Source organism: Raphanus sativus, chromosome 4, assembly GCF_000801105.2.
Source record: "Raphanus sativus cultivar WK10039 chromosome 4, ASM80110v3, whole genome shotgun sequence".
NCBI classification, from domain to species: Eukaryota; Viridiplantae; Streptophyta; class Magnoliopsida; order Brassicales; family Brassicaceae; genus Raphanus; species Raphanus sativus.
In genome coordinates, this window is record NC_079514.1 from 28,218,393 (window position 1) to 28,230,900 (window position 12,508).

The 12,508-nt window shown below is 37.0% G+C and overlaps 2 protein-coding genes across 2 annotated transcripts; one reads left to right on the top strand and one right to left on the bottom strand.

Moving 5' to 3' along the window:
* Positions 1 to 288: 288 nt before the first annotated feature.
* Positions 289 to 4,994, bottom strand: LOC108854797 (auxin response factor 8). Its single transcript, XM_018628462.2, has 14 exons — positions 4,318 to 4,994; positions 4,115 to 4,224; positions 3,858 to 3,956; positions 3,673 to 3,729; positions 3,433 to 3,588; positions 3,258 to 3,342; positions 3,016 to 3,106; positions 2,759 to 2,923; positions 2,549 to 2,671; positions 2,392 to 2,467; positions 2,156 to 2,303; positions 1,045 to 2,042; positions 764 to 954; positions 289 to 681 (listed from the first exon to the last, which is right to left on the bottom strand). Exons 1-14 carry the CDS (start codon positions 4,361 to 4,363, stop codon positions 564 to 566), a joined length of 2,463 nt encoding a protein of 820 aa, XP_018483964.1. The 5' UTR covers positions 4,364 to 4,994; the 3' UTR covers positions 289 to 563.
* Positions 4,995 to 9,444: 4,450 nt separating this feature from the next.
* Positions 9,445 to 12,508, top strand: LOC108850568 (helicase sen1-like). The gene is made up of 4 exons (XM_018624078.2): positions 9,445 to 9,567; positions 9,661 to 10,173; positions 10,502 to 11,954; positions 12,033 to 12,508. The coding sequence occupies exons 1-4, from the start codon at positions 9,445 to 9,447 to the stop codon at positions 12,506 to 12,508; spliced, it is 2,565 nt and encodes an 854-aa protein (XP_018479580.2).

Sequence of the window (12,508 nt, forward strand, 5' to 3'; positions counted from 1 at the left end):
ACAATTTGTTCTTCAGCTTCTTCTCTAAACAAATCCCAATAGAGCCATGTATTTTGGTCAATTGTAATATCGATTATATATAGTGACATGAGAAGTTGCCTTTTTAAGTTCTTTTCTCACAACAAGCCGGGTTTTTAAGAGTTAGGATGTATTTTTTCTATTTGCTCGAGTCAAAGAGAGGCTAGCTAGAAAGGGAAGAAGATGGATGCTTGGTTCAACTCTAGTTTGCTTTTGCTCAACTTTGAATTTAACGGTATTGACCAAAACTCCGGTGTGACCACAAAGTAATGCCTCAAAAAAAGTTTTCCAGAGCTAAAATAGGAGGAATGTTTAACGTCAGAAATAGAACAATGATACTAGAAAAAGCAGAGAGCCTAGAGAGGTTCTTATGTTTATGACCAGAGTGTCTAATACACAGCCAAAGTACGCCCTCAAGTTTCAGGACACATACTCACAGATATGATTGATTATGTTTCTTTCTACCAACGTCAAAAGGAGAGAAAGAGAGAGGGAGATGCGACGAATGACATATAAAGATCAGTTGAATGAAGCGACTTCAGGTTTTAGAGATGGGTCGGGTTTTGCGGGAGAGACCCACCACTGCCTTCGCCATGATCCCCCATTTCCTGCACATCTTCCGGGGATAGTATCTTTATGTACCAAACGTTACTCACAAATGACCTGCAACGCACCACATTATCCACACAGAGCTATAGTTCAAAATGATGCACAAATGTAGAAGAGAGTAGTAGTTAGTACTTACTCCCAAGGGTCATCGCCAAGGAGAAGAATATCATTTTCCTTGTCAACGAATACAAGCTGCCAGCCTGATCTAAGGGGGTCTTCCAACAACCCTTCGATAGCAAACATCTTCCCTAACTCTTCTCGCAGCTCATGATAGCTGCTGAATCGGGAGATGTCTAGTGAACGCCCTACCGAACCTGATTTATAAACCTGCATTATTTTTTCATTTTTTTTGGTAAACAACGTCAGTATTTATTGAGAGCAATACAGAAACCCACAAATGAACCAAAACCAGCCAACCTTTACAAAGTTCTTGGTTTGGTTGGACGAGTTAATCTGTCCAACTCCATGCAATAACTCATGAGTTGTGTCTTGCATGCAGCTGTTGTATAATGAATTCTCAAACCCTGAATCTGCTAGTGAAATTGGGTAAGCTTCCGCATCTCCTCCTGATGAAGAAGCAAACCGAGGGACCGTACTTGGGAGGAAAAGTCCAGAAGAGCCAGGATCAACACCAAATACAGAGGGATTCACGTTGGCACTTGAAGGTTCTAGAGCAAGACTTTTCCCACCAGCGTACGCTTGTGGAAGTGACAACGGTTCAGAAAAAGTGTTGGATGCTTTTGGAGACCATCCCTCTCCCATTAACTGCTCTGGCAGTACAGACTGACCGGTTATAGAGAAGTTCAAAAGATTGCTGCCATGTTGTCCAGCAGACCCTGGAGAGGCGGAGTTTTGTTGCATAGGGCTAGCTGTCGTTCCGTATTTATTGCTCGCGTCAGTAAAAGAAGGAGAGGGCATATCCGAGTGCTGCTGCCACTGTTGTTGAAGTTGACCATTTTGCATTTTAAAAGCATTAAGATATGCATTTTGGTCCACCGATTGCTGCCCACCAGCTGGTTGCTTACTAACTTCTTGTCGGAGAGGAAGATTCTCACTCATAATCTGAGTTTGAGCATGCATGAGATGGTGTGATGCTTGTTGTTGCTGCTGCTGCTGCTGCTGAAGCATCAAATCAGAATTGTGGGAAGCTGATTGTTGAAGATACTGGTGGTGAGGCTCTTGCAACTGGACAAACTGTTGTCTGAGAGGATCTCCACCGCCCATGTTCTGTAATCCAGCGGCCAACATTGCTTGGTATTGCTGATTATTATCAGTCCCGAGTTGAGCGAGATCCAGCCTTTGTTGCATCCATGGAAACAAACCAACAGATGGATAATTTAGAGGAAGCAAACCTTGCTGCTCTCCTCCACCTCCCCTCAGCCATGGTAGACCACTTCCTAATTCACCCCTCCCATCTGCAACACCACAGTGATTCAAGTAAACAGCTACTCATTTATCTGAGTGGCAGTAAAAGATCTATCTCGCCAATGACTCACGAACTTGTTAATAAAAGTTTAGGAGAAGATACCATGTAAGGATGATGTGCCAGCATGCCAAGGACGTTTGAGCCTGAGAGGAAACAGAGATGGGTACATGGGAAAGGTGGTAAGAGGCTCAATCTCCCATAAAGAAACCCTTGGCTGTCTCTCACCTGCAGTCGATTCATCCCAACCAACCTACAAAAATAAAATGCCAGAGAAATGTATCCTTACAACATCATCAGTGTTTCATAAAATGAAGTCACAGGCTTGATAATATGCCTACCTTCACAGATCGCCAGTGAGAGTTGGGCCAACGAACAGAATCCAGATCACTGATACCAGTTATAGTACCCATGTACCTGCAAAGTGTATCTGTCAGAATTACAAAGTTCAAAAGTAATGATATTTAGTTTTTCACAGTTTTAAAGATCATCAATCACCTGCGGACACTCGACTCTTCTGTCTCGAAGAGCATGCGGAAGCGCATCCCAACTGAAATACGGGTGTGAAAAACGGCTTTGATGTACTTGGAAAGTTGTATCACAAACTCAGATTGGCTAGCCCTGAACCACAAAAAAAAGAGAGAGAAAAATCAGTATGGTATAGGAGAGAAGAGGAAGACTAAAATGGATATGCAGAGGCAGAAGAACCTTGGATGAAAGAAAACAGTAAAACAACTGTTAGTTGCAGAAGCATGTGCAGCAGCAGCTAGGAGTCCAATATGCATGCTATCACTAGATAAAACAGATGATGGTACTATGGTCTGTGGACGAGTGGCTCTACGAATCCCCAAAAAGAGTTGATTCTTTTCATTCCTGACAAAACAAGTAAATAGGGTTAAAAAGATAAATAAAATACATGATATATAATCCACAAAAGTGAATGCACAAGGAAAGAAAATAAAAACCTTATGAAAATGACAGAATCTCCAGCTACTAGTCGCTTAGCACTAACAAAGACACTCCACCCAGTAGTTAGGAGATGCCGTTTGGGTTGTCCTGCATGGTTATAAAAAAAAAACAGAATAAGGATTCTAGTCCATTAGCTCAACGACAATAACACAGAGCAGTTTAAACCACATTGCTACTTCAGAACATAACAAAATGACAATCCTAGTAACTGAGATAGAACAAATGTATGATAACCTACCTCGAAAGATGTGCCGAAATTTCCATTCAACATCATGGAGATCCCTTGCCAGAAGTTCTTGCGCTGGTGGCTGCAGTGAGTAATCCTGCAACAGGGGAATAAAAATGAATTAGATATATTCAACAATTGTTCCGCTAAAGAACATAAAAAAAAAAAGAAAGTGTTATAGTAGTACCAGTGGAGGAAAAACTTTCTCAGCAGCGCGTCTAGGAACAGAAAACCCTCCGTGAGTACTAGTATCACTAGCTGTGAGAGTCTTACAGAAGTAATTGCTAGGTTGTTTGCTCGGTATCCCCAACTCAATCGGTACAAATGTTTCCTTCTGCTCCTCCTACATACCAAACACCCAACTCTCTAAAGTTTTAAAGGAAAAACCAAAAAAAAAACACCAACACTAAGTCTATAAAAACCATACCGGTGTCAATGGTTGAAGTGTCATTTGAGCATAGACTTCATCGGTCTCCACATCTGCCTGAAACAGTAGAAAAAAAACGAAACCCCATACTTACACAAAGCACATCATCCTAGCTAAAATCACTTTTTTTTTATAAAAAAAAAGAAAGTGAAGGTGGAAAGGGACAGGGAACTAAAAAAACGCACATGCATTGTAACATTATGGAGCTGGCAAATCAATTGTGGTGGTAGGCTTGGGTAATTGGGTATGTGACCATCAACTTCCTTATTAGTTGTAGCAGCTACCTACAAGTACACTTCAATTTAAATGGAAACTGCCCCAAATACAAACAAGTAAAGAGAAAAGCAATACAATAGCTCCCTCCATACTTTATAAACTTCTTTTGCAACCAACAAAGAAAATCTATAAACCCAACCACCCCAAAAATAAAAGAGTATAGAACCTGTTCGCTGTGACCCTGTGGAAAGTAGACAACGCGGCTTCCAGATGATGGAAGAGAGACCAGTGGTCCAGCACAAGCATGCCATAGCTCAGAGTTGAGACATTTCTCTCCTGTTAATACACACACACACAAAGGAACTAAGAAACATGTTCCAGAAAACAAAAGAAAAAAAAAAGAGAGACTGAAAGAGAAACAACAAAAACCTTCATGACTCCCCTGTTGAACCAATCCAGATGTTGACAGCTTCATAGTCGATCGAATATTCAAGAGATACAAAAGGGTACTAACAACTTTTGAAATTAGTAAAAAAAAAAAAAGAAAACCCTAATTTTAATCTCCGTACAATAATCAATCTAATTATCCTTCACTTCCAGCTACTATAGCAGCTATAACTCTTCAGTTCCAGAAGAAGCACAAACTCGTCTTTCTCCATCCTCCTTTGTTCCTCCCCCCCACAACCATCAGGACTTAGACAAAGCTTATTATTACCATAAACCCCAAGAACCCAGCAAACTGAATAAACCCCATTACCAGCAGAATATGTTGCTTTTCATCATCTTCAAAGGGCTTGAATACTACACATTGAGCTACCCAAAAGTTAGCTAAAGGACCCCCTTCTCGCGAGATCTTTGTGGAGAATGAAAGAAGACAAAGACAATCTCTTCTACTACTTAAACTAACTCTTCTTCGTGGGCATTAAACTAAATCCCTCAAAAGAAGTAGTACCATCACTGTTTGGGTTTCACAACAGAAGAGAGAGAGAGAGAGAAAAGGAAGGAGAGAGAGATATGTGTCAGAGAGAGAGAAAGAAGAGAGCGTGGGGGTGAAAGTGAGTGGTTTTCCTCATTCTTATAAAGGACCCGACCCGACCCGGTTCGAACATGAGCACAGTGGAGAGAGAAGAAAGAGGAAGAGAGAGCGAGAGGGTCCTACTAACGAGAATTATGAGAGGTGGTGTCAGTACCAGAGTGACCTCTTTTCATCGTTGGATTATGCTCTCGAGATCTTGACCGTTGATAAACTTTTCTATTTTATTTTCTTTTTACTTGGATTCGCTGAAAAGGACAATCAATTATACTATAGTTTTTAAGAGAGAGAGATAGACATGTCATAAATGTTTGCTTTCTTATTATTTATTATTTTAAACATTTTCTCCATCCATTCATTGATGATGAAAGAAATACCAAATACTCCCATAATTTGTTTTGAGTTTTAAGGAAATACAATAATTTATATTCTCAAATGTTTTGTTGGATTTTTCTTTTGCTAGATCTGCGTTGAAAATATGGTCAAAGCTGCTCTATTTAACAAGTTTCTAGTTTTTTTCAAATCTATTAAGTTCTAACTTGAATTTTTTTAATATATCAGTGTATTACAAACAAAAGTAAGTTTTTTACCTTATTGATTTAAGAGAATTCCCCCCCCCCCTCCCTATATATATATATATAAAACACACAAATTCACTATATAACCAAAAACATTTCCTTTCTCCTCTTCCTATCTCTCTTTAACCTCTCACCAAAAAGTAAAAAATTAATCATCTTATTTTAGTTATTTGTCAGAGAAACCATTTGATTAAATGTTAAAAATTAATAAAAACAAATTTTTGTATTATAAAAATATATATAACTTTTTTAAACAATAAATTTTTAAGATTTTAAAAGAGCGATCGCCACCTCAAAACCTCATGAGAAACATAAAACTCATCTACGTCATCTTGCTAATTATTATTTCTCTCCACTTTTGTGTAATGGTATCTCTAATCTCACTCTATTTTTACGTTAAAATAGAATATGTGAGTAAAAATGTCTCAACCCAACTACATATCTTATTTTATAATATAGTTTACTTGATAAATAAAGTAATATATTTAAATAAAGTAATATATTTCTTGTTTGTTCATTATTCTATTATGAAGTGATAAATAAAACAGAGTTGAAATATTTTTTATTTTATGTTCATTTTTACTCTATTTTAGAAGAAAAAAATGAAATTTTGCATTAGGATACTCTAATTTACCCACTTTTTCTTTTTAAAAAAATAGGTAAAAAGAACTAGTTGGTGTTAAAAAAAAAAAAAAAGAACTAGTTAATATCACATTCCAAATTAGACATACTCTCATAACAAGACATCATAAAAATTCATTACTTTTGTTTGGCTATACACACGGATGTTAATAAGGGGTTAACGCGACCCTATCTTAGGGGAACACGCCTATGGTTAAGCCTTGGCCTGCCAAAAATCCAATGAACTTTAAACATGGATTATACTGCTAATTAAGCCATGGCCATGCATATTCTTCTATAGGATGAATGTGGTCTTGTATTTCTACATATATGGAAAATGTTCTTCATTTAAATTAAACACACACTTGCATAAGATAGTAAACAAGTGTACTTTGTACCACATGATAAGTCATTCCCGGGTTGTACTTTGCTATGGCTGTTTTGGAAAAATCCTTCCACCAAAGGTTACTAACATTTTAGTTGAGTTTGTGGTGGATTGAAAGTTCCTTTGGAAGAGATGATGAGTTCGCAATATAATAATTTCCTCTGAATTTAACACACTAGAATTTGACACACCAGATTCAACTAAATTGATTGATATATGTAACACACCAACAACCTAAACAATGTTCACAAATAAATGCAAGAGTTTAACACTCAATTTATTCAGAAAATATAAAAAGTGGTTTTTGCTAATCTTATAAATTCCTTTACATATGGGCAATGTGTAAAACCAAAATATTTAGAAACTAGAAAATACTTAGGAAAGCTAAAGAAAACATTGAATCTTGATCAAGTCTTCCTCGAAAGCTTCTCACCTGGTTTGACCAAAGATCTAGGCATTGGTCTAGTCGGAAATGTCAAAGTTTCATCAGAATTGGGCTTGGTGAAAAAGGCTTTTTGGTTGGTCGATCATATCCGCATGGATCGTGATAAGAAATTCACGACCTAACTTCTTTTCCACTCAATCCTTTGCCAATCTGCTTTGTTGACTAATTATTCTTCTTGGTTTTTCGGTTAAAATGGCCTTGGCTTCCCCATTGAGCTTATGATCCGTGTGGTCCTTTCCAAGTTCCATTGCAAATTCTTATGGGTTGTCCACATTATCCGACCGGTGGTCAAACAGTTTGTATTGACATGTGGGTCGTCTTTGTCATCATGGTCGATGGTTGAATTCATGATCTTAGCACTCATCCACTGCAGAAGAATGTCAATGTTCATGTCCTACGTGTTTGTTCAAGTGATAGTTTAGCAGATTTATTCACCAAGGCTTTTAAACAATGCTACTTTCAGTAAGTTAGTTCACGTTATATAATTACACCGTCTGAAATATCTTGAATTATGTACATATGAAGATAAATAATTATTTTTTTCATTTTTCTGTTAACCATAGTTTTTTCATTAAGTTTTTTTCTGATAATGTTTTTAATTTACCTTATATAATTACATCACCCCAAATATATTGAATTATGTGTACATGAAGGGAAGTAATAAATATTGCATTTTTCCATTAACCATAGTTTTTCATTGGGGTTTCCTGGAAATGCTTTTAACGAATCACTATATTGTGTATTTTATAAGTACAGTATTTTTAGCATAATGATCATCATGTGAAAATGTTATAAATATTACTTATTTGATCTCTATTATGGAAGGTATTAGATTGATTCGTTTTGAATATTTTACTTGTTTTCTAAGTAGCATTTAGTTCTCAATTAGTTGTATTTATATTTTTTTAAAAACTTACTATCATGGTATAAGATACTCAATTTTTTTTCTCTTCTTACTTACAATAAAACTGAAAAATTTAGAAGAAAGAAAACACATTTTTTCAAATTAACAAGATCTTAAAACTTCTGAAAGCTTAAACATATCTAAGCATGAGCATATTTATCCGAACCAAAGAAAACCAAACCAAAAAGAGAGGTTTGGTTCGGATTTAGATCCTATCAATTATCCATGCATACTTAAGCATGAGCACATTTATCCAAAACCAAAGAAAAAACTAAACCGAAAAGAGAGGTTTGGTTTGGGTTCAGATCCTATCAATTACCCAAGCAGATCTTATATCTCCAGAACCAAAAAAAAACAAGACCGAATTGAAAATATCAAACTGGAATCGAACCAAGAACCAAATGGATACCCAATTTTCTACAAATGCCAAATGGATAACAATTTTATATAATATGATTTATACTTATAAAATTAACTATATTTAATTTTTAAATAACTAAATATTTTTAAATACTATTTATAAACAAAAATACCTAAGAAAACGAATTACCGGAATACAAATATTTTATATTATCCAAATTATCCAATTATTTATCTGAAAACCCAAAAAGACTGATATTTAATCCAAAAATTCTGATTTTTTTTACTTTATCCTAAATTAACAAAAAAAAAATACTGGAACCAATCCAAAACCGAATAAAATCCAAAATTATCTTGGTTATTAGTCAACTCCTAATTTTGTTACCGAACAAAAATGAAATCCGGAAAAAACAAATTGGAACTGAACCGAATTTTGTAAATATCCCAACATATCATAATCCTCTAGAACCAAAAATCTAAAAACCGAGAACCGAATGCCCGCATATATATTGTCAATTTGGTTTTGTTCACTTTAACCATTACCCAATTTGGTATTCAGCTCATTTAGAGTGCTTTTATAACTGAGCGTGACCATAAAATGTCCATAACTAATTGGAATGGGCTAGGCTAGGCTAACCCACGGGCACTGAGAGCAATTAACTGAATACAGAGCATTAACCCACGGGCACTTTCATTTTATGACCAATTAACTAAAACTTCGCCTAAAGGCCCTAAACTAGCTTTCTACGTTCGTATATGGTTATTTTTGGCGCCATCATAATGAAAGTGTTTCTCATTTTATGCTCAATCTTTAACTGAATACAGAGCATATACTTACATAAGAGAGGAAAACCCAAGAAGAATATTGAAACGTCTCTAGTACGTATAAGTACAACTTGACTTTAGGATGCGAAGTGTCATATTCGGTTCATTGGTTACTTTTCTTAGTTACATTTAATTAAATAAAAAGAAGAATATTGAAACTAATTAACAAGATTTTCTTGGAAATGTTGAAATATACATTTACGAAGTCTGTGGACCATTGGCATTCCTCTTTCTTTTAATGTAGACCAGAGTGATAGTAAGAGTTACACCAGATTTGTTTTCTTAGTCTCTATAAATTCTTCTGCACAAGTCCTCTGAAGTAATCCATTGCTATCTATTTGTCATTCTATTTGCTTGCTTCTTAAGACACTACTAACCTTACTTAGGTTGATTCCCGCTGTTACTATGATGAACAATCTTATAGAAAGAAGAAGGGTCATCGAGAAAAAGGAGAAAACAACTCTGTTCGATAGAGTATTTTCTTGGTCTATCAAAGATATTCTCAACAGAGACCTCTTCAAGCAAAAGGTTTGTGATCTCTTTCCACCCTTTGTTCAATAGTGCTTTTATCTTTGTTACTTCTATATCATGTTCCTCATCGGTGATCTAATTTTTGAACAGAGGAAGACAATACCAGACAGGTTTGGAACCGTCAATGAATACGTTCAGTGCTTTATTCCTCACCTACTCGAAGAAACTCGAACCGAGTTGTTCTCAAGCTTGAAATCTGTATCCAGATCTCCTGTCTTTTTCATACGTTCGATGGAGAATAGGACAAAGAAATCTAGTGGAAGTTCGTCAGACACATTGCTGTACGATATAACATTAACCTATGCAGATAACTTTGGTGCCAAGTACCAGCCAAAATGTGGAGATCTTATTGCTCTGACCAAGCAAAGGCCGAGACGAATTGATGACTTAGATCCTTTACTTCTCGCCTACGTGTTCAAGATGGACGGCGATCTTATTATCTCTGTTCATGCGTCTAGATCGATATCTCCTGATGAGATACATTCAGTCAGTTTTGGTGTTTCCCTCACGACTTTAACAACAAACACAAGAATTTGGAATGCTTTGCACAACGAAGCTGCTAATTCTACTCTAATTCAGAGTATTCTTCAGGGAAATACTCAGGTACTGGTGAATTAACCATCTTGTGTATATCATATAAATTTAATGCTTATAAAATTTTTATGTCAACATAAAATTCTTTAATTAGGGATAATAACTCTAATATATCACTAATATGTGTATATATATAGATAGCATGTTACAAAAAAAAAAAATATATATATATATATATATAGATAGCATGATTAACCTGATTAGCATGTGTACTAAAACAATTAGAAGTACTTTGTTTCTGCTTATAGATTAATGAAACTATTTTCTCTATTCATCTTAATACAGTGGTTTGTTTTATGCTTCAGTTGAGTGATTAATTATGTTGCTTGTGTTACAGGCTACAGAACAGTGTTTTTGTATTGGTAATGAGTTCGACGGTTCTGACCGTGTTTTGGATATAATCCGATCAACCAAATTGAATGATTCCCAAGAAGGTGCAATCTTGAGCTGTCTCAAGACGAGAAACTGTAGTCACATAAACAGTATCAAACTGATATGGGGACCTCCTGGTACAGGCAAAACAAAGACGGTCGCAACACTTCTCTTTGCCCTTCTCAAGCTACGGTGCAAAACAGTTGTGTGCGCTCCTACAAACACAGCTATTGTAGAAGTTACACAGAGACTGTTGGCTCTGTTTAAGGAAAACTGTTTGTCAGAACTTGCTACTTATGGGATGGGGAGTATTGCGTTATCTGGAAACCGAGAGAGGATGGGGATAGACAAGAAGGATGATCTTCTCAATGTGTTTCTTGATGAGCGCATAGGTAAACTTGGTCACCTGTTTTCCCAATCATCTTCTGGTTGGAATCAGAGGCTAGAGTCACTGATACAATTTCTTGAGAACACAGAGTCTGCTTACAGTGACTATGTAGATCAAGTTGAGGAGAACACAGAGTCTGATTACAGTGACTATGAGTATGAAGAAAAAGATACGTTTGGAGAGTTTGTCAGGGACGCTTTTAATGACTATAGTGAGGATCTAGAGACGGATATGGTTGATCTGTACACTCATCTGCCAATGTCTTTCATTACACCCCAAGTTGTGAAGAAGATGGTGGCAGCCCGTCAAGCGCTTCAACGTGTAAGATACTTCTTGAAGGAGAATGGTTCAGGAGATCAGTTAATAGAAGGAAGCTTTAAAATGGACTGCTTCAAGAGACTCGTCAGTGTTGATTGCCTTGACGCTCTAAGTTCGCTGCCAAGACGTTTTGAGGAGATTCCGGACATGTTGGAAACTGAAGATATCAAGAAGTTTTGTCTACAAAACGCGGATATAATCTTCTGCACAGCCTCAGGCGCTGCGGAACTGAATGCAGGTAGAACAGGAAGTATAGAGCTTCTCGTGGTTGACGAGGCGGCTCAGCTTAAAGAATGTGAATCAGTTGCTGCATTGCAGCTTCCTGGTTTGCGTCACGCTGTTCTTATCGGAGATGAGTACCAGTTACCTGCAATGGTTCATAACGAAGAATGCGAGAGTGATAAATTCGGAAGGAGTTTGTTTGAGAGGTTGGTTTTGCTTGGTCACGACAAGCACTTGCTTAACGTTCAGTACCGTATGCATCCTTCCATTAGCTGTTTCCCAAACAAAGAGTTTTATGGTGGGAGGATCACAGATGCTGCGGTTGTTCAAGAAAGCATTTATCAGAAGAGGTTTCTGCAAGGAAACATGTTTGGTTCTTTTTCATTTATCAATGTTGGTCGTGGAAAAGAAGAGTTCGGTGATGGACACAGCCCTAAGAACATGGTTGAAGTTGCTGTGATTTCTGAGATCATATCTAGTCTCTCCAAAGGTATTTGATTAGTTTTTAAGAATATATATGAATCTATTTTTTTATTTATTCTCACTATGCTTTTAACCTTGTTAACAGTATCAAGTGAAAGAAGGATGAAGGTGAACGTTGGAGTGATTTCACCTTACAAAGGACAAGTCAGAGCCATCCAAGAGAAACTCGGTTCTTTATCATCAGGTCAGCTTATGACTCTGAATGTTCGATCTGTGGATGGGTTTCAAGGAGGAGAGGAGGACATTATCATCATCTCAACGGTTAGAAGCAACGGTAACGGGAAAGTGGGGTTTCTGAGTAACCGTCAGAGAGCAAACGTGGCGCTGACAAGAGCAAGGCATTGTTTGTGGGTGGTTGGGAACGAAACGACTTTGGCTCTGAGTTGTTCGATATGGGGGAAGCTCATAAGCGAGTCAAGGTCACGCGGATGTTTCTTTGAAGCTACTGATGAGAAGAATCTGAGAGATGCCATGAATGATGCTTTGCTGGAAGATGTGTCTTCCAGTTTTGCATCTCTTACGATTGGGAACAGGGGAAGGGGAAGGAGAAGTGGTTGGTAG

What these genes read in the sequence shown, in the direction of transcription:
- LOC108850568 (XM_018624078.2), top strand. Translation starts at nt 9,445, where the DNA reads ATGATGAACAATCTTATAGAAAGAAGAAGGGTCATCGAGAAAAAGGAG. An exon ending in TTCTTCAGGGAAATACTCAG is followed by an intron (nt 10,174 to 10,501) that starts GTACTGGTGAAT and finishes CTTGTGTTACAG; the next exon opens with GCTACAGAACAGTGTTTTTG. An exon ending in CATATCTAGTCTCTCCAAAG is followed by an intron (nt 11,955 to 12,032) that starts GTATTTGATTAG and finishes CCTTGTTAACAG; the next exon opens with TATCAAGTGAAAGAAGGATG.
- LOC108854797 (XM_018628462.2), bottom strand. Translation starts at nt 4,363, where the DNA reads ATGAAGCTGTCAACATCTGGATTGGTTCAACAGGGGAGTCATGAAG. An exon ending in GATTCTGTCATTTTCATAAG is followed by an intron (nt 2,924 to 3,015) that starts GTTTTTATTTTC and finishes TTGTTTTGTCAG; the next exon opens with GAATGAAAAGAATCAACTCT. An exon ending in CTTGGCGATGACCCTTGGGA is followed by an intron (nt 682 to 763) that starts GTAAGTACTAAC and finishes GGTGCGTTGCAG; the next exon opens with GTCATTTGTGAGTAACGTTT.